Source organism: Apodemus sylvaticus, chromosome 8 (assembly GCF_947179515.1).
Source record: "Apodemus sylvaticus chromosome 8, mApoSyl1.1, whole genome shotgun sequence".
Lineage (NCBI taxonomy): Eukaryota > Metazoa > Chordata > Mammalia > Rodentia > Muridae > Apodemus > Apodemus sylvaticus.
Window position 1 is genome coordinate 110821581 of NC_067479.1, and position 20838 is coordinate 110842418.

Here is a 20838-nt window from a genome sequence, read left to right on the forward strand (position 1 = left end):
TGGTGGGAGGCAGAACTGTGAGCGTTGGGCCATCATTGCCGAGTGTAGGATATCACCAATATATAAAGCTGGCCCTGCTGCCGGGGTTACAGAGGATGGATCTGTGGATCTCTGCTAACTTTTCCCTCCTCCCTTTGTGCCGCCTGGAGAAGCCTAGCAAATTGGGCTATTTAAAAAGCAGTACCTTGTCGCCCCCTAGTGTTTGTCTTCTGGAATGTCAAGTTTGGCCATTCCTGCAGTCTTCATAGTCTTTGGCAGCTTGATGCCCACCCTTGGCGTCGGGACGCCCTGAAGGGCAAGGAGCATGCCTCACCACGCCCCACATCTTCCTGTTGAAACCACACAAAGCACATTTCTCCGACAGACCCCTGGCACAGGAGCCTCTCGCCAGGCAGGACCACTCTCCCTCACAGACGCAGTCCGAGTGAGTGTCTCTCTGCAGGAGTGTGGCCCGAGGCTCCAGAGACTGCCTTAGGTTTGGGAGTCTGGGTCCTGAAAAGAGATGTGTGTCTCTTGGGGGCTTCTGGAAGGTTCTGTGCTGTTCCCAAGGCTGGCTGCAGAGTGGGCTCACCTCTCACTTAGCTCGGTACCTCTCAGAGCCAGCAGCTGTTCTGTTATACACACACACACACACACACACACACACACACACCGCTCGGAAGTACCTCCCACAGCTGGACATCTGAGTTCCGCATTGTTCCTTCTAGAACTTGCTGTCTTGCTAGTCCCAGTCCCTGGCTTAGTGTACAGACAGTGCTATGGACACCTGGCAAGCCTCCTCCGCCTCCACCTTGAGGGCATAGGAGTCTTTGTCTGAACAACCTCATCTTGACACTCTGGCTGACTTTTGTAGTGGCCTCGGAGGCTTAAGGAAGAAAGGCCAGAATTTTAACCTGGCCTCGAGGCGTCCTCATATTCCCACTTTGGTCCCATCATGGTCCCGTACCCCGGAATATTGCTCCTGTGTCCCTTCCTCTGCCTCCACGTCTTCCCATGTAGACCCAGCTCAGCTCTCAATTGAAAGAGCCTTCCTCAAGGGAGTCACCCCCCAGCGGAGTCAGGTCCTTTCCCTGCGCTTCTGCGGAATGCCAGCTTCTTCTTCCTGACACCTGCCCAGCCCTTGTGTTCAGTATCAGTGCTGCATGGGTGCTTCCTTACAATATCTGCATTTCTCCTTGGAGACTGAGGGAAAAGGGCCCTGCAGAGGCATTTGTGTGTGTTTAGAGACAGGTTTGGCCATCTTAGGAAGATGGGGCATGGCACAGTTGACCAGGGACTGTACAGAGCAAACATTTGCCACACCCGCCACCCTCCAGGCCGATCCAGAGCTTTCCATACCATGGGGCGTCGGCCCTGGACAGATGTGGCTCTGTCATGTCTCCTAAAGCTTCGGAGCTGCAGGGATGGACAGACAGATTGGCCTGACCTCCCTTACCCCCAGGGAGGGTAGCCACCCAGGGTACGACCGGTTCCGAGGAAGCCATCCTTTCTGCAGGTGCCTTTGCTTTGAAATTATTGGAAGACACAGCGCATTTATGCTTTGATCTGCCCGCAATAAAATTTTATCTGCAAATGTAGCTGTTTGTCTGGTTCTCCAGTCAAATGTCCTGGCTTCTTCAAAGAGTCTATCCTGAGGAAAAGTCAGAGGAGAAAACATCATCAGTACAGGGTCAGGTGAAAAGGGTCGCAGCTACAAGTTGTCTTTAAAACAAGAAGGCAGATTTGATTATGGATATTGTACAAGAATCCTGTTGAGTCAGCGCATGTTTTCTTATGTAGGATAACGGTAATGAAGCTAGATGAGGGAATCTTCTTGTCCTGAAAAATCACAGGTCTGAGTAGTCAGAGCTGAAGTAACAGTGTCTACTGAGCTAAAATGTAGGGAGGGGACTTAGGGGATTAAGGCAGTAGTGCCATAACTTTGGTGCTAGCCTAGACTATATAGCAAGACTATGTCTCAGAAAATAAAGAGAGAGCTAGGAAGATGATGGCTCAGATAGCAAAGTACTTACCTTGCAATCACAAGTACCTGGGTTTAATCTTTAGACTCCATATTTAAAAAAAATAATAATCCAGGTGTAAAATGAAATGTGAGCATGCGACCTCGGCACTGAGTCCTTAGACAGTTCCAGGTCAGTGGCTGACTCCTGAGAAATGACATTACCATCCTCCTCTACACTTTGGCACTTGTGGGTACATGCTTGTGTGCACTTGTGCACACTACATGGATGTGTAAATAGAGGACAAGAGGAAGAGAACGGGGTGGAATGGTGCTGATAGGCCATGGATGGCCTGGGTGGGTGCTCACCGCATGTCCTGAGGTCAAAGGGCACACATGTGAGTGGCAGGCAGCGCTGACGCCCTTTCGCCCCTCCCGTGTCTTCAGTTTGCAGCTCTCCACCCATCCACATGAAGGTGCAGCCCCTGAACCAGACGGCACTGCAGGTGTCCTGGAGCCAGCCGGAAACTATCTACCACCCTCCCATCATGAATTACATGATCTCCTATAGCTGGACCAAGAACGAGGACGAGAAGGAGAAGACGTTCACAAAAGACAGTGACAAGGACTTGGTAAGGTCCCCTTGGACTGAGTCTAGGTGCATATTCCTCATATGGTACCTAGGGAGTACATCTCCTCCTGTAGGGAGGTAGGAGATTGTGAGAAAAGGATCCCTAGCCTGGACAACAAGGTTGTGTCTCAAGCAAGATGGAAGAAAAACCACACCTGATATGGCCCTCGTATTTCCACATAGGTGACGCATGCCCATGCTCACACACTCAAGCACACTCATAACCCCCTCTCTCACACACATGTACAAGCACACACACACACACAGATTTTTCTTACTGTGGCTGCTTTTCATTCATTGCAAACAAGCCCCTTTCTTCTGATCAGGTTGTTATAGTATTATATGTTAGGTAAGATCTCTGCAGGTCACACACTTAGGGAACACTGTGTGAATGTTATCTCTTACACTTACTCCACCTCTGCTGCCACCTCCTCATCTTTCCTGCCACAACTATGCCTGCTGCTGTCCACAGTCCCCACCACCCCTTTTTGCCTCACGTGTCAGTACACATTGCCTGGTAGACTCCAGGGGCCAGCGCTAGAGTCCCGGGCTGTTGTAGACCACACAGACCCCAGGTCAACATTTCTGTTTAAAATGTATGTACGTATCTGTTGTCAGAGCCCCATCGCAGCCCTTTGAGTATCTCCTGTAGAAGCTCTCCTTCCCTTATCTTCGTAAACCTCCCACAAGCACGAGGCTTTAAGGCTCTACACAGAACCTCCAAGTGACACATTTGGGTTTGAAAGCCTGGCTGCTTTATTGTTAATCAAAGGAGCCCCAGAATAATGGAGCCTGTAATTGTATATGCACATGACGAATGCTCCAGCTCTGAGCGCGCCTCTTAATGACTTACCACTTTTTTCCTCCCAATAGAAAGTCCTCGGGGCCCATTCAATCAGCTATAGAATAATACTTTTCATATTCCTTTAGATGAAGATTCTTTGACTTCATTTCCATTTATATTTTCAATTCCCCTACTAGACATTGTTATCTGGGTCACATTAGGGAGCAGAGGCCTCCCTGTAACGAGAGAAGGCTGCACAGAAAGGCACCCAAGGTCACCGTGTGTTTGAACCTTTCTCTTTTCTCAGTGGAAGTCCATCAGGGCTCTCTCCCTGAAGTCGAGCTTACATTAATCAGCAGAAACCATCTAGGCGCTTCCTCTGTTTCTTGTTCTAAGTGGAAAATAATTAAATATGCAGAGATAAAGAGACACCGCACGGAGTGAATTCTCCTAAGTTCCCACAGAGATGGAGTGAAGATTTACTCTGAATAGAAGATGGGGGCAGAGGTTTAGGGAACAGGGAGTGCACGGGACTCTGAGACTGAGATGTGCAGAAGGGCCTGCTCTAACAGCACGTCCCATTTCGTAAGAATCTCTAGAGGCTTTATTTTTCCTTTGAGACACACAAAATTCATTTCTTATTTCTGCCACACATCGAGAGCACTGGCCCAGGACAAGCTCATCTCTAACTTTTGGTGACCACAAGGCATTTTCCAACTGCATCTCTCAGTCCATGCTGTCATCACAGCCCCCTGGGTGGGATTCACTGTTTTTTTTTTTTTTTCATGAGAAATTCATGAAGCCTATAGCTCAGTGGCATGACCCTAACTCCTGGTTTCCATGAGGAAGCTGTTCCCGGTTGTAGCAACCAGTGTTGCCATGGTCACATGCTAATACCAGTATAGGGAGGGGATTATGGTAACTGTACATGGAAAACCCTCTTGGTAGTTGAGTTCAGATTGGCCCAGGGTACACATGTCTGCAAGGAGACCAGAATCCGTTCCAAAGAACCCCTGGGGACTAGTGGCATTTGCTGCCTGTTTCTCCAGAAGCAATAGTGCCTGCTCTGTAGCTGTGCTCTGTTTCCTCAGTGCTAAAGTCTGGTAAGGTGCAGCATCAAGGAATGGTGACCCGGATGTGGGCAGTAGTGTCTGGTGACAGTTAACAAGCAGTAATGTAGAAAGGGTCAGGCAGTGGGTATTTTGGGATTCCAGACTATATGGTCTGTCATAACTTCTTAACCTTGTCAGTAATTGAGTGAAAGTATACAGAGCGCGCGCATGTGCGCGCGCGCGCGCACACACACACACACACCCCACACACACCACCACCACCACCACCTGCCAGACCTACCATTCAGGCTCTAGCTGCTGATCCTTGCTACTGCTAGGCTCAGTGTTTCTATAAGCAGGATTTGAGGGCCTGAGTTACACAGCCTTGCTAGGTGGCTATTCCTGTCCACACGGCACATCAGAAAATAGCAGAAGCTGGAGACACGAGCGAATGCTGCAGATTCCCACAGACAGAAAGTTGCATCTTATAACTCTATTGATTTTTATCCTTTGTAAGGAGGCCTTAAAACAACAAGAAGAAAACCATACAGGCAGAGAATTTCTTGTTGATTTATTTAAAGTGCACATGGCTCTGGTGATCTTTTATCTAATAGCTGGGAAGGCTGTTGTGGATAATAATTACAGTTACTAAGGGCACAGTGATTATGACAGAAGTCTAGGCTTTGAGAAGAGGAAAGAATGAAGACGTGTTCCAAGTTTTGGACCAATGCTGGTATTTTTTCAGTGTTGAAAACAGGTTGTAAGTACTCCTTCTATCCAGAGAAAGCCTATAGGTGCGACTCCCAGAATTCCCAGATTTTTTCTCAGTTACACCACATCTGTGAACTTTCAAAACCAGCTCAGCGCCTCTCTTTCTTTTCCCACAGAAAGCCACCATTAGCCACGTGTCACCCGATAGCCTTTACCTATTCCGAGTACAGGCCGTGTGTCGGAACGACATGCGTAGTGACTTCAGCCAGACAATGCTCTTTCAAGGTAAGTCTGCATATCCTCTCCGTGCCCCTGGTGTGCCTCAGGCTGCCTGTGCCTGAGAGGCTTGGCCGGAACTTGGTTCATGTAGGCTATAAGCCATATTTAGTGAACTCTGGTCATCACGATCTGTCTCTGGAGATGCCAGAAGAGGAGAGGGAGAACGAGGATATTTTTGTAGTGTTTTAGTGATATTTTCCAGCTGTGCCTCCTATTTAAGAATATGTAAGAGAGTGGGGTCTCTAAGTCCTGCCATAGCCTCTTTCTTAAATATCTAACATGACTGATCTTCACTGCCTTTTAAGAACTAGAGCCCAAAACATAAAATTTGTTCTTCTAATTTGCAAGGCACACAGAAAAGTCTGTGTGTATAGTGTCTTCCTGGTTCCCAGTCTGAAGATCTATGTTCTGTGCCCACTAGGGGCTTAGAGAGGGATCTAGGACCACACTGAGGGTGAAGCAAATAAAACTTGACTTTGTCATATTTTAATGGAGTGATTTTTTTTTTAAAAAAAGCAAAGTCAGCTGGAATTTTATTTTATCAACTTATTTTATGCGTATGAGTGTTGCAGCTTCGTGTGTCTGCATGTTCCACATACATACAGTACCCACAGAGGCCAGAGGAGGGTGGGAGATACCCTGGAACTACAATTACTGACACTTGAAAGCTGCCAAGTCAGAAACAAACCCAGCTCCTCTGCAAGAGCAGCAAGTGCTTTTGACAGCTGAACCATCTCTGGCTCCAGAAATACCAGAACTTTAAATAGATACATTGGCGATCAGTATGTGCTTAGCATATACAAGGCATGAGTTTACTCCCTGTTGAAGTAATGATAAGATGTAGTCTCTTGCATACCACAACCTAATCCTGCTTCTAGTATTATTTACAGAAATCAGCAGTCAACTGTGGTCCAGTTTCATAACAGACACTAAATCCATCATGAAACTAAAGGTCAGGGCCTTGGGGCTCCTCACAGAGACACTGGCAGTTCAAGCTGCTAACTTCTTCAGGGCCTCCGCTTGACTGTCTGTAAAATGAAAAGCCTGTCCAACAGGCCACTGTTACCCCATTTTGGTTTCCTGTGTCTTTTTGTAGCAAAGCATCACTGGGCTTATTCATCCGCCCTCAGCTGATTCTTAACTTTTGAGTTGTGGATCTAATTAAACATCTGGGCTTTCCCCTGGAAGATTCCAGGCATGTGGATAAAATTACAAATCCTATAAAGCAAGTAGACAGGTTGAACCGGCAGCATCTGGGCCCGAAGAGCTCTGCACACTCGTAAGGCCTTCTCAAACCAACTGCCTCCAGATCTCGGAAGCAGGGTCTAGGAATGTGGATCCTGCAAGAGGGCCCTGGTGACTGGCTGAAGAAGACCAGCTTGGAGCTGGTCTCCGCCAACGGAGTGCCGTTGGGTGCGAGTCCCAGCTGCTAATCATCAGCTGTGCCATGCCGAGAAAATAAGTTATCTATCTTCTCAAAGCTGCTGTTGGCCACTCCAGAAAAACCGGTAGCGTTCACAGGCCCATCCACGGAGGCCGCTGCACAATAGCACCAGGTGACATGCATTAAATAATTAGCATAAGCAAAAATCACAGGACTGGGAACCAGCAACAGCTTATATGTTGTTGTGAAGTTGAAGACTTCTACCAGTTGAACATTTGTAATCCAGGAATTGTGACATCCAAATGCTCCAGTTTTAGAATTACATTATATTTTATAAACCTTTACTTTTTCAGTGGTCATAAAGTCTTAGCCTTTGTGAGGTTTGCTAGGAAAAGGTAGTAAATGGTGAATCCAGAGAGGAAGTTCTCCAGCACAGAGTTCTTCCAAGAAACTGGGATTTACATGTGGCATATAAAAATTCTTTGCTAATGTTTCCATCCATCTTTTTGAAAATTAACTGAAATCTACCACAGTTGCATCTTCTCATAAATAAATCTGTGTCCACATACAGCTAGAATGTAGTTTTTCATGCATTGAGCAAGAACCTTGAGCCATGGCAGGGTCTGTGTGGCAAAGGGGATGAGAAGGTAGATCAGTCAGGGAACTCGGCCAGGCCTGGGACCTTCAGACCCATAAATCATGATTAGGCCTCCCCTGGCCTGGACCAGGAGCCTGAGAGTTGCAGAACTGCCTTCTTTGATTAATAGCCCAGGACGGCCTGGCTTCTGAATAGACTCTGAAAAATTAAAGGTTTATAGTATAATGCAATTCTAAAATGGCCCCATCAGCTAGAAATTCAAACCAGAGATCATTTTAAATGTCTGGTCACAGTGACTTGTTGAAAGTGGCTGGTGTCCCCAGATGTTCTCCACTGATAAAGAAACAGCTCCTCTGCTCACACCGCCCCACACAGGCAAAGTGGTTTTCCCACAATACCCATGCTAGCCCCGTGCTGGCCTGGACCTTCAGCAATGTCCGCCCACTGCCCTTTCCTACCCAGCTGTCTCCTACTGCTTAGGAACTAGAGAGAACAAGTTCCAAACCTCACCTCCTATCCAGACTCAAGTTTTCATGAAGAAAACAAGATCTTCAAGAATTCCAGAGATGTTTTCCTCATAGTAACTGTCTTTGGAAATAAGTATACATCAGATCTGAGAGCCTGGGAACCACATGGAGGACTATGTAGAGTGATCTGTAAAATATCCTAAAGCATCAGTCTGGTGAGGCAGCTCTGCAGGTAAAGACACCTGCTCAGTCAGGTCTGAGTCAGTCCTCAGGATCCATGTGGTGGAAGGAGAGAACTGACTCTAGAAAGTTGACCTCTGACCTCAAAGGTCACACCCATGGCATGCACATACTGTGACTGGTATACATAGGTACACACAATATGCACATAAATCAATAAAATGGAGCAAAAACTAAGTTACCAATAAATATACTTAGCTGCCATGTCACTGATAGCAGTTCTAATAGCAAGAGATACTTAGCGCGCCACTCTCATAACAAACTGTTTCCTCCCCAGCTGCTTCCCCCCACCTACCCCAGTGTCACAGGTGAGAGCTTACCATGTATGGATTTTCTTTGCGGTTTTGTTTGTTTGTTTGTTTTTGTTGTTGGGAACAGGTTGCTGTCTTGGTTTGGTTTGGTTTGGTTTGGTTTGGTTTGGTTTGGTTTTACAAATGGCCAAATTATGCTCAGAGTGCCAAGAACTTGAGATTAATCTCTTAGCTACTAAACAGAGTTTGTGTTCTTGTTCTAAGGCTCCATGGCTTGCAGACAGCAGTGTACACTGAGAGTACACGGCACTCACTGCAGCAGGGCTTCAACCTTGAGAACAGGCCTGATGGGCATGCAGTGTTCTGGAACTGCACAGTGCTTAGCAGTCAGACATGAGACAAGGCTTCTGGAGCCTTCTCTCTGAATGGGAAATTCATTGGGCAGATCCTTCCTGAGGATGGGCTTAAAGAACTAAAAGACATCAGAGGGGAATCAGTTATGTTCCTAGACACATGATGCATCTTAAGCAAATCGGAGCCGCGGTGATACATGTATTTGTTTCATGAAAGTCCGAAGTGATAGGGAGTTGGTCCTGGAGCTGCTGTGATTCCTGAGGAGTTATTAACATCAGCAGATGCTACAATAACACCTAAGACAGTCTGGCAGGAGAAAGCAATCAGATCTCAGAGTCAAAGTCACATGCCCAGAGAATACAGCCTGACTAGTCCTCCCTGGAAGGAAATGGACTCTAGAAGCCTTTGCTTGGGTCCCTGATCCCCAGGAAAGGGCTCATAGTCTAAGAGGCCCATGTAATCTTGTCAGCATCCCATGGCTACCTAGGCAGAGACTGTTCAAGACTAATAAACAGCCAACAGACTCGTGGAATGGCTGCTGAGTCTAGATTGGCCTTCTTCGAATCCCTTTAAAGAACATAGAATGCAGAGCTCCTGGGAGCCATTTGTCTTTCATTAAGGAGGCAGGACATGCACACCTATGCACATAGCTCAGGGATCATGGAGGCCATATGTTGTCCCAGGTTAGATTCACTTCCCTAGCTGCTTTGTTTGACCCGGAATCTAGCAGTTTTATTGGCGCCTAGATCTGTCTCCACGTTTCTCTCTGTACACATTGTACTTAGAATGAGTGCACCATTAGGCTGGAGATTGTAAACTCAGGTGTCCGTGGGGCCAGTCAAAGGCATATGTGATAAAATAGACACCATGTGTCCAAGAAGAGGAGCAGTCGACTTTCTGAAGTCAATAATGCAGTCAGGGTAGTTTGGGGTTTGGGTTTTTTTTGTTGTTGTTGTTGGTTTATTTTAAACTTGTAGGGCAAACAGAAATGGTTGTAGGTCCCTAGCCATTTCTAGATTAGGAGAAAAGCATAGCAGATGTTAACTGGCATTTTTTCCCAGTGTTTTGATGCTGTGTGTATAGGAGGTAGGTCTTTAGTTTTTAAAATGGCCCTATTTTATTAGCCAAAAAAAGGATTGTTTTGTTTATAAGTTATGATGTTTAGCATTATTCAGGAGCCAGATGTCCCTCAACAGATGAATAGCAAAACAAGTGTGATAGAGACACACAAGAGACAATTATCGGGCATTAAAAAAAAAGAAAAGAAATTCTGGTCCTTGTCTGTGTTACAGGGGTGACTTTAAGAACATTGTGCTATAAGTGAAATACATCAGTCACAAATATGCATGATCACATTTATATGCAGTATCTGGAGTAGTCACACACAGAAATAGAAAACCGGGGTGTTACAGACCGTGGGTCTGCTGTGGGATAACCAGGGTCCTCTTGGTCCAGGAAGGCACAGGTCCAGCTGAGATGACAGACAGAACAAACCACACACACACAGAGTTTGGTTTGAACACATACACACAGGTTTGAACTGAATGTATTTTGGAGCTCTAAGGCAAGGATTTTTATACAGGAAGAGTTGGTATTACCATTTCAAAAGATGTAGCCAGTGAGGCAGGCACAATTATCATAGCCATTTGGTACAAGGAAATGCAAAATCACTCAGGTACAAAGTTTCTCAAGTAACAGATATAGAAGATCACTTTACAGATGCCATCAAACTTCCTGATTAGAATACAGAGTCACTCATAGTTTACAGTAAATCTTCAAAGAGTTTGAAGTTTCTTATACCACCTGGGTCTTAACAAGTTCTTGTGAGAAATCCTTATCTAACATTTAGCCTTCTATCTTGTGAAACAAAACTTCCTGAGTAAGTCAATGCTTTCAGTACCAGAGTGCCCGAGCCATCCTCATATACATATGCACAGCCATAAAAACCTGCATGTAGTTGGAAGGTAGTAATTATGTAAACAGCTATGAGGCAAGGCATTGCAATTCTGAAAAGGGGGTTTGGCTGTCAGTGAGTTGACTTCAAAGATTATCAGCCAGGCCTTAGGAATCCCAGTGAAGAGAGAAAAGGAGGAAGTCAGGGCAAACTGCTACTTGAGAACTAAGGGACCATCTTAAATAGCCAGACAGTAAATTGCCAGGTGAGATTATCAGCTTCCAAATATACAGAGAGTTTCGTTATTCCCAGGAGACATTTTTCTTTTTTGCCTCTGTCTGTAAAATATCATTTTTACAGACGTCAGTGGGCCACTGCAGCACCAGGGATCCTGTACAAGGGTGTGAGTTGGTGAGTTTGTACGCAGAGTTTCATTTTACAGGATAAGGAAGTTCTGGAGATGGTCAGCTGTGCAGTAAAGCAAATGCACTGAAAGGTACTGGTGCAGACACTAAAAATAACTAGCATGGTAAATTTCATGAAATTCTTTGCCTCTCCATACAACTCGATAGATACCAAAATGGCATTGCTTAAGAACACCCACATACGGGAGCAGAGGGATAAGAAACAGAAGACCAGACAGGGCAGCGAGAGTCAGGACAAAGTCACGTGACTATGTCAGTCGGATGCAGAGACTCTCAGATGCGAGCAGGAAGAGAGCACACAGCAGTGCACAATGAGAGGAAAGCAATAGAGGGTGTGGCCAGAAGAGTAAAAGGATTAATTCAAGATACACTGTAGGGCTGGCAAGATGGTCCCATTTGTGAAGGCGCTTACAGCCAACCTGATGAGCTGAGTTCAGGTCTCAGGACCCACGTGATTTACCTAGAGAACCTACCTCGCCAAGCAGTCCTCTGGTCTCCACAATGTGCAGCACCCCCCCCCCCCCAAGCACCCTGTTCCGAGCCTTCTAATAAATAGATACATAAATGTAATAAAAATTTAGAAAATGGTAAAGTAGCAATAAAGAAAAAACCCTGGGTGATACAGTCCCGTTTAAATAAAAAAATATACAAAACCAAGAAAGCCAACAGTACTTGAAAATGCATCTTGGGCTGGAGAGATGGCTCAGGGTTAAGGGCACTGGTTGCTCTTCCAGAGGTCCTGAATTTGATTCCCAGCAACCAGATGGTGGCTCACAACCATCTGTAACGAGATCTGGTACCCTCTTCTGCCCTACAGGCATACCTGCAGGCAAAATGATGTATACATAATAAATAAATCTCAAAAAAAAAAAGAAAGAAAATGCATCTTAATGTGAGTGGTCGTTGCTCAGATATTAGACGTAATTGGAATCCTGGGCATCTTACTGTTGTTGAAGTTCTGTCTCAGTAAAACAAAACCTTAATAATCGCAAATTTTAGATGAATTGCTTGACAGGAACAGTTGGCTAGATCACAGTCGTCTGAATATGTCTGCATGACTCGGAGGAAGGTCATGTGTTGAAATGGTTGGAAAATGTACAAAGTAATACTATTTTGTAACATGAAAACTGTGTGTAGTTTAGATTTGTATGCCCATAGGAGGGTCTTATTGGGGGGCACATCTGAGCCTTGTGTGTTGTTTACATCATAACTTCTTTGTTTCTCAGCTAACACTACCCGGATCTTCCAAGGGACCAGGATTGTGAAAACAGGAGTGGTAAGTGGAGAAGGCTGGGCCCCCTGTTGCAGGTGATAATTTGGATGCAGTCAGAGCTCTGACCACAAGGTGTCAGCATAGCGTTGCTGAACTGCCCCATTCAGAGACAAGCATACATTTTGCTGTACGATGTACTGGGCCATTGGTGGCTTCTGATGTATAATTTTGTCAAAATAAAAATATTTCGGATCTATAATTATGTATGATCCCTGGGATCAAATGATACAGGAGTTAATCCATTCAGAGGCCTTCCCTCACCTTAGGGTACAAGCCAGAGGCCGTCATCCACAGCTACGAATAAAACATTACCAGTGCTGGGGTTAACCATAACCTGAAACTCACTCAGCACATCCCAGCTTTTAGACGCAAGTTATTCTCTTTGCATCTTCAAAGAGCTTAGGGTGAAGGCGAAGAAACTGAGTTAAACAAATGGGCCCACCATCACACAACGAGGCAAGGAGTCAACTCAAAACTCAGTTGAAGGGCTTTTCTGTGATTGTGAGAGTTGATTTTCAGTACTCACGGCTATCCTGAAACTGCAAGGTTCTTCGTGTGAAATTGGATGAGGTTCCAAACTGTGACTTATTCTGATTGTTTTTATACTTGTATAAGTAGTGAGGTATAATTTGGGGTTTTCTATACCTGCCTGTAAGGGCTGAACTTAAGCGTCATCCCAGAACACTTCCTGGTTTGGGTAGAAGATGCCTTATATGACTGTGCCCCTGTTCAACACAAGGAAAGGATGAGCTGAGGCTTGCCCACGCGCAGCCCTCCCTCCGAGGCGTCACAGTCATGCCCTTTGAATAAGCTCCCTATCTCCTATAAGCCTCAGTTTCCCTACCCATAGAATGGGTAGCATGGTGACCCCCCAGCACAGAGGTGGCCCCTCCTAAGTGGAACATCTGTTGTTGCCCTGAATGTTACAGTCTGTGGAGGCAGAGCTTGCACTGTGGAGAAATGCAGACACTCCCGAGGCTCTGTGGCTGGGCTGCCTTCAACCAGAAGCTGCAGAGTCAGGAGCTACATCCAGCGTGTGCTGGCTCCTTCTGCCACTGCCATTGCTGCCCCGGGCTGCTTCCCTTCCCTCTGGCTCTGTTGACCGCCTTTCTGTATGACGGTGGGTTGTTAGCTCTGTCTGCTGGTTTTCCACATCTCAGAGCTAGGCAGTGACCAGCAGAACAGCACACATTGACCCCTGCCTCTCACCCCCAGCAGTAGTCCACTTCATACCAGAGCTTATGAAAACCCATAATATAGGAGACCAAAATCTGGGTTTTTGCAGAACAGGGCATTGCGTGGATTTTTGGTTACTGATATGTTCTACGTTTCTCTTCATCTCCCTTTCTCCACACCCCGGTGGCCCTTTCAGCCGACAGCCTCTCCTGCCTCTTCAGCAGACATGGCCCCCATCAGCTCTGGCTCTTCTACTTGGACATCCTCCGGCATCCCCTTCTCATTTGTTTCCATGGCAACTGGGATGGGTCCTTCTTCCAGTGGCAGCCAAGCTACAGTGGCCTCTGTGGTCACCAGCACACTGTTGGCAGGCCTGGGCTTCGGTGGTGGTGGCATCTCCTCCTTCCCCAGTACTGTGTGGCCCACACGCCTTCCCACCACGTCTGCATCCAGCAAGCAGGCAGGGCGGCCGGTCCTTGCCACCACCGAGGCCTTAGCGTCCCCTGGGCCGGATGGCGACTCGGCACCGACAAAGGACAGCGAGGGTGCAGAGGAGGGGGAGAAGGAGGAGAAAAGCGAGAGTGAGGATGGTGAGCGGGAGCACGAGGAGGAGGAGAAGGACTCTGAGAAGAAGGAGAAGAGTGAGGCTGCTCACACAGCCGCAGAGAGTGACCGGACTGCACCTGCCCCCACCCCCTCCTCCCCTCACAGGACTGCAGGGGAGGGAGGACATCAGACTATGCCTGGGCATGGGCAGGACCACTCTGCCCCTGCCACAGACCAGCCGGGCCATGTTGCTCCAGGCTTAGATCCCCTTGTGGACACAGCCACCCAAGTGCCCCCAACAGCCACAGAGGAACATTATTCAGGGAGTGATCCCAGGAGGCCCGAAATGCCATCTAAAAAGCCTATGTCCCGAGGGGACAGATTTTCTGAGGATAGCAAATTCATCACCGTTAACCCAGGTAAGTGGGGTTGGTCCACATTTGAGGGTTCAGACTGCTGTGGACAGGCTTGACCTATTTCTAAAAGTTGGGGGTGGGCAGGCTGGGAAGTGAGGACTGGGGAAATAGTCCCTTGGGGTTATCCGTTTCCCTGATATAACCACGCATTTTTGTGTCATCCCGATAAGATGCATTCTCTCAGTGGAGCAAGTCTTTCCTTGTCCTTGTGTCTACTCCAGAAGAACCCAAGGCCTCAGACAGAGATCTAAATGAAGAAAGTGGGCACTCGCTCTTGATTTTATTCCTGGGTGGCATGGGTGGGTGGGTGGGTGGGGTAATAGCCAAAGGAAAGTAAATCGCTTGTCTCCAAAGCTGAAGTTTGAGCCCCAAACCCATGTATTCTTTTTTGAAAAAGCAAAGCATAGTTTCATGCACTTGAAATCCCTGCACTTGGGGGACAGCGCCCAGCAGATCCTGGGACTCAGTGGACAGATAGCCTGGAGCAAAAGAACCTGCTCAAAAAGCCAAGACGGATGGCTCTTGAGGGGCAACATCCAAAGTTGTTCTCCAGTTTTTACACACGATACACAAACTTGAGTGCACACACACACACACACACACATACATGCATACATATACACGTAAACACACACTCCCATACATATACATTCACATGTACACACACACACTCACATGCACATACATACATATATTCACACATACACCTACACTCACATGAACACATACATGCACGCACACACACATATATACATATACATTCACACAAACACACATACACATGTACACACATGAACACACACATACACACATGCTTTTATTCTTTAATCAATTATTAAATACAGACAGTCTGTTTCCTGGTGGCCCTTGTTCTGTCGGGGAGCTCCTTGCCTGCATCCTGGAAGAGGGGGTGACAGAATGGTGACTGATGACAGCTGGCTACAGTACATTCCAAGGACTTGGGTAACAGGGACGCTGGAGAGCAGGTTGCTGAGATGTGTTTTTGGGCAAGCCAGGAAACTACCCAACTGGGATGTTTGATTGTGAGAGTAATAGTCAGGATGCTATGACTGAGAGTTCTGAGTGGGGTGGAGACCCACTCTAAATGAGAAAAGATGACATGTCTAGTCTGGAGACGCCTGGCCTTAGTAGTCCACGACCGTACCCGATTAGTAAGGGCAGCTGTGACAAGCCATGGGTAGCCTCCCCCTGAATTACCCCATCTGGAGCAGGGGAAGCAGACATGGCTGAAAAGCTGGCTGTCCTTGAGCCCTGGTGGCTGCATGAAACACCCCATTTCTAGCTGGGGAAGCAGGCGTGGCTGACTCGGCCCCCACTTGCTGGGATCCTCAGGTAGTTGACACCAGTGTTGATGTTTTGCCTCAGTCACATGCTCAGATCTTAATGAGCCATCCTGACGCTTGGGCTGGAGCTGTCGCACGAGGGGTTGCAACTGTCGTGAGGGCTTTTCTTAATAAGAAACCCCTCGTGTTGCCAGACTGCAAGCCATTTAGCAACAATGTTTTTTTCATTTAAGCTGTTGTGGAATTATGAGTGCAAAAAAAAAAAGGCAACTGGTAAATATTTATTTGCTTTTGCACTTGTAAACATTAAAATTCATCTAAAGCTGAGATCTCGTATGTTAAGATACAACTTAGAATACATTTTCATGTGTTGAATTACTTTCCCTTAAAGCTGCTAGGAACTATTTTTTTTTTCTAAGAAGGGGTCTCCCTTGGGTGTTGTTAAGTGTGGAGCACTTTGATGGAAAGGTACAGGAACCTTGTGTGGATGAAGGAAATGCAGGTCCATGGATTTGTGGTCTTGTGTGAACTACGCATTCCCCCTGAGAAACTGCTGTGTAACAGTTGACTTTCTTGCACTTAAGGATGATAAGGAAATGAAGAGTTCCTTCTCACTGTGTACCAGGCTCTAGATGAGGCTTTAGGAAGAGACTGTCGATGGAGACTTCTGTTCTCTGAGGGGTACATGCTCCTGGGAAAGGTTTAGGATACCCTAGCAAAAACTGCTCGACCTTAAATAGCATTTGCAGAGAGAGACCAGTGCAGAGAGCTAGCCAGTCACAGACCCGTGGAAGAACATTCTAGGCCTGCTGGAATGTCAGGAGGAGAGGCCCTAAACCAGGAGCGAGTTTGGATGGCTTGAGAATCTCTAAGTGGATCTGGACCACAGAGGGGAAGGAGCAGTGATAACGTTTGGAGTTCTCACACTGGGAAAGCCACGATCAAAAAGGGCGTGCTCACTAGGCTGAGGGCTAGATTTTAATTGAAATGGCAAACCAGGGGTAGACACCAGCAAGAGAAGTGACTTGAGCCATTACCTTTTCCTCAAGAACACTTCCCTGTGTGTAGAGATGGGCATAGCCATGTGGCTCCGGCCAGTGTGTCTCCTCTTTAAGCAGAGGGGCGGAGTGGGACTGAGGCTCTCGACCAGCTTCTGAGAAACATTGCTTTTACCAAGTGTCTGAAAACAGTGTTTGCTGTGTGCTTGAACTGGGGGTGTCCCTAGCTTGAGAAGCTGAAAGGTGGGCTTCCAAGACTGATTCTTAGAAGAGGAGGTGGACCCCAGACTCCTGGAAAAGGGAGAAGAACACAGAGCTTGGTCTTGATTCCCCATCCAGTTGCCACACCTCTGGTGGTCAGAATACATTTAAAGTTTGCGGAGTAGCTCCTCTACTCTGTTTTCAGCGGTAGCTCTCCCTTCCCCCCCCCCATCACTAGACCTTCAAGCTGGTTTCTGCTTCTTGGTCAAGGCCGCAGATCATGCAGATGAAGCCTCTGGTCTTCTTAGTTAGTGCTGGGGAGGAGGAGCACCTGCAGCCTAGTATCAATGGCGGCTTTGCAGTGGCACCAGGAGGTCTGTTTTGCAATCTGAATGAACACTAAGAAGCAGCTTCAAGAACCTGGAGTTCAAAGGACCTACAGGGGTTTGATAGTGTAGCTAGATTGACAGAGTACTTCTTTTTCTGTGCCAAAAGCCTCAGCTCCACATATACCTTACAAGCATGGTGGCACTGACCCTTAACCCAGCACTCAGAAGGTGAGAGGAGATACATGAGCCCCACCCCCACCCCCACGCCCACCTCACCCCACTCAGGAGCACTCACTGCCCTGGACTCTCTGTACTCAGAGCAGAAAGGACCACTTCTCCCTAAGCCCACAGAGATAGTTCTGAATTTTGGTGATTTGTGTTTACAAGTGGTTCTGCCTTATAATCGTGAGCCACAAATCTCTGTCCTGGTGTTATGTGGCCCATGTGCTGCGAGTGCAAAAAAGGACAAGGACAGTTCCCGAATGTCTGCTCTGCTGTGAGCTGAGCCAGGATAGGGGACACAGAGATGTAGACACCCACTCCTTCGAAAATGTGTTGAAAGCCTCAAACTCTAAGGGACCCAACTTTAAAAAGTTATTTTTGAAATAACAACATCCTGGATTCCCATGTGTATCTTGAGAGCTCTCCTTGTGCTGAGACCACTTTCTCATTTCACTCACCCTAAGGTATTCCCTTGAGGGCTTTCCTGTCACAGTTCACCACCGTGCACATGAGGAAACCATGGTTTATGAGGGTAAAGGAGCTTATCCGGGTCACAGCATGTGTTGGGACCAGGCCCAAGGAGGCCTTTGTTAGTCTGGGGTGCTCCTGGGCCTCCTGTGTATTCTGGTGCTAGTTCCCAGAGTACGAAGTGTGAGGCGTTTGGAGATGACATAGGGCAATAACATTATCACATGCATTCTCCCAAAACTGACACTTTTCCATTTAGAGCAGAGGTTCTCCCTCTCGTGTTCTGTCCCCCCCACAGAGTGCCATGGTGCAGGTACCCCTGGCATCTATTGGGAAAAGGCCAGGGATGCTGCCCGGGAACACACACACACAGCTCCACAGCGAGAGGGTATCTGGCTCTAAGTATCTACAGTGCCAAAGCTGATAGACTATCTGTTTCCTTTGAAGGAAGATGCCTTGGGGAGAGGGGAGGAGAGTCGTTGATTTAAAACCAAAGCCAGTAACTAAAGGAACCTGATACATATGATGGAAGGAGAAAACCAGCTCCTACAAGTTGTCCTCTGGCTTTCACACTTAGAGATACAGTACACACGCACACACACACACACACACACACACACACACACACTCAATATTTGAAAAAAATTAGTACCAGATTCCGTTCTTCAGGCTAAAGAAGAAGTCAGGACTTCTAACTTCTGACAGCACTGAGCTCTCCATAGGTTAGGACCAGTATTGTGTATTTCACCTAAAATACATGACATGATACTTGTAGAGGTCCCACGAGCAACGTTCAGCCAAGGCCAGTTACATGGTCTGCAGCCTTCTGTGAGCTCTATCCTGTGCACTTGTTTGCTGTGTTCTTGAGGGTCGTGGTAAATACCAGCTCTGGGTAGCTGAAGCTGCCAAACATGGTTTACTTTCCTTTCAAAAAAAATTTGGCTCCTCAAAACTTTCTCCTGCCATACTACACATAATCTTTGATCTAGGAAAGTCTGCAAAAGCCAAACCCTAAAAAGGAGGATGAAATTGGGGTGGCGTGGGGGTGGGGCAGAGTAGTTGATGTAAGATTGTACGTGGCTTTTGTCTCTAACTAATTCCAGGACCATGTGATAGGTCTAGTGTCCTTCCTGCAGTCATTGTTGGCCATTCCAGTTGCTTCTCCGTCTTGGCTATTGTATAAATAATGTGACTATAAGGCACATGGTGTGTCCCTGGGAGCAATCTGGTGGGTAATGGACAGCTGTAGCGGGAGATTTTGTATTAGGTTGGGGATAACTAAACACCCTCAACATTCCAAGTTCTACCAGAGGTGACAGATCATCCTTTGCTGGTCAGAATCCCACAAAACAGGCATTTGTGGAATTGGGAATTTTACTAATGAGAACTTTGGGCATACAGCTGGAGACAGATGGTAATCTAGTATGGTTTACACATGTCAATTAGAACACAGAGCCAGGTCGTTCATGTGTGTGTGTGTGTGTGTGTGTGTGTGTGTGACTGTGTGTGTGTGTGTGACTGTGTGTGTGAGTGTGTGTGTGAGTGTGTGCGCGTGTGTGTGTATTTGTGTGTGTGTGTGAGTGTGTGTGTATGTGTGTGTGAGTGTGTGTGTGTGTGTGTGTGACTAATCAGCAACTCTTGATGTGAAAAGCCAAACCCTAAAAGGAGACTGGAACCAGGGTGAGGCAGCGTGGTTGTTTAAAAAAAAAATTGGAAATAGAATGAACATAAGGACTTAGTGATCCCACATCTGGATGTGCGTTTTGAAGAGTTCCCAGCAGCAGCTGGAGGGGTCATCTGCGCATATTCCTAGCTATATTGGGTACAGAGTAGCCAAGACATGGAAGCAACTGGAATGCCCATCAGTGGATGAAAGAACAAAATGCAGCATTACTGAGGAATTACTGAGCATTGAGAAGGTGGCCAGGGAGTCGGGGGGGGGGGGGGGGGGACAAACAGAAACCCTGCCCCCCATACACACACTCCGCCTTCAAGGACATTATGCTAAGTGAAATAAGCCAGTCACTAATACAAATCCTGTGTGATTCCTCTGAGAGACCTTAGACCTGACACTGACAGTTCCTGTGTGGAACAGAGTCTGGGAGAGTGGATGGAAGGGTGTGACTTAGGAAAGTACAGTTTCTCCTCTTTGTAAGATGAAAATGTTGGGAAGATGAGCTTCCCAACAGGCTTAACACCTAACCCTACTTATATGTACTTAGAAATGCTTAAAATGGTAAACTTTATATTATGTGCTTACACACACACACACACACACACACACACACACACGCTGGAGGGAGAGGGAGAGGAGAAAGAGCAGCTTCCTTTATTCACAGTGGGTGGTTTTTTTAATGAGGCATCACTCGGAACAATGTTAGTGAAGTGACCCTTGATGAGGACAGGCTGTATGTCGGTGAGTGTGCAACCCCTCCGTTGATGGCTCTCTCTGAAAAAGAAAGAAGCCGTTTTCTCTGTCCTGGACGTCACGGCAATCTGGTCTATTCCTGACCCATGGCTGGAGCCGAGTCCTTTGGAGGCAGGAAGTACTTGAGCTGGTCCATCTGATGTCTCTGTGCCTGTAGCATTTATAGTACATTGTACTCGTTTTTATTTGCTTCTACTGGGATGAGAGCCAAGCCAGTAAAAGGCAAACAGCATTAATTCAGTGATGACATATGCCACTGAAAACTGTTTTTCTTTTCTTTTTTTGAATTTTTTTTTAAACAGAATGAAGGCACTGTACTCCATTGCTGCTGGATGGGAAAATGAATACTGAGAGGAAGGGAAGTGGTGACGCTTTCCCTACCTCCCTTCCTCGTAACCGAGAGCGGGCTAGCCAGTGCTCGGTTCCAATTGGAAGGAGGTTCTGAAGATAGAACTTCCTGAGAACCTG

At 46.9% G+C, this 20838-nt stretch overlaps 1 protein-coding gene across 2 annotated transcripts in view; it reads left to right on the forward strand.

The window, feature by feature from the left end:
* Positions 1-20838, forward strand: part of Ptprg (protein tyrosine phosphatase receptor type G) — a 680693-nt gene that overhangs the window by 582051 nt on the left and 77804 nt on the right. For both annotated transcript variants that reach the window (XM_052190336.1, XM_052190337.1), the window contains exons 9-12: positions 2387-2571; positions 5294-5402; positions 12236-12285; positions 13655-14423. In XM_052190336.1, coding sequence (XP_052046296.1) covers positions 2387-2571; positions 5294-5402; positions 12236-12285; positions 13655-14423 — 1113 coding nt within the window. The remainder of the gene's footprint in view (positions 1-2386; positions 2572-5293; positions 5403-12235; positions 12286-13654; positions 14424-20838) is intronic.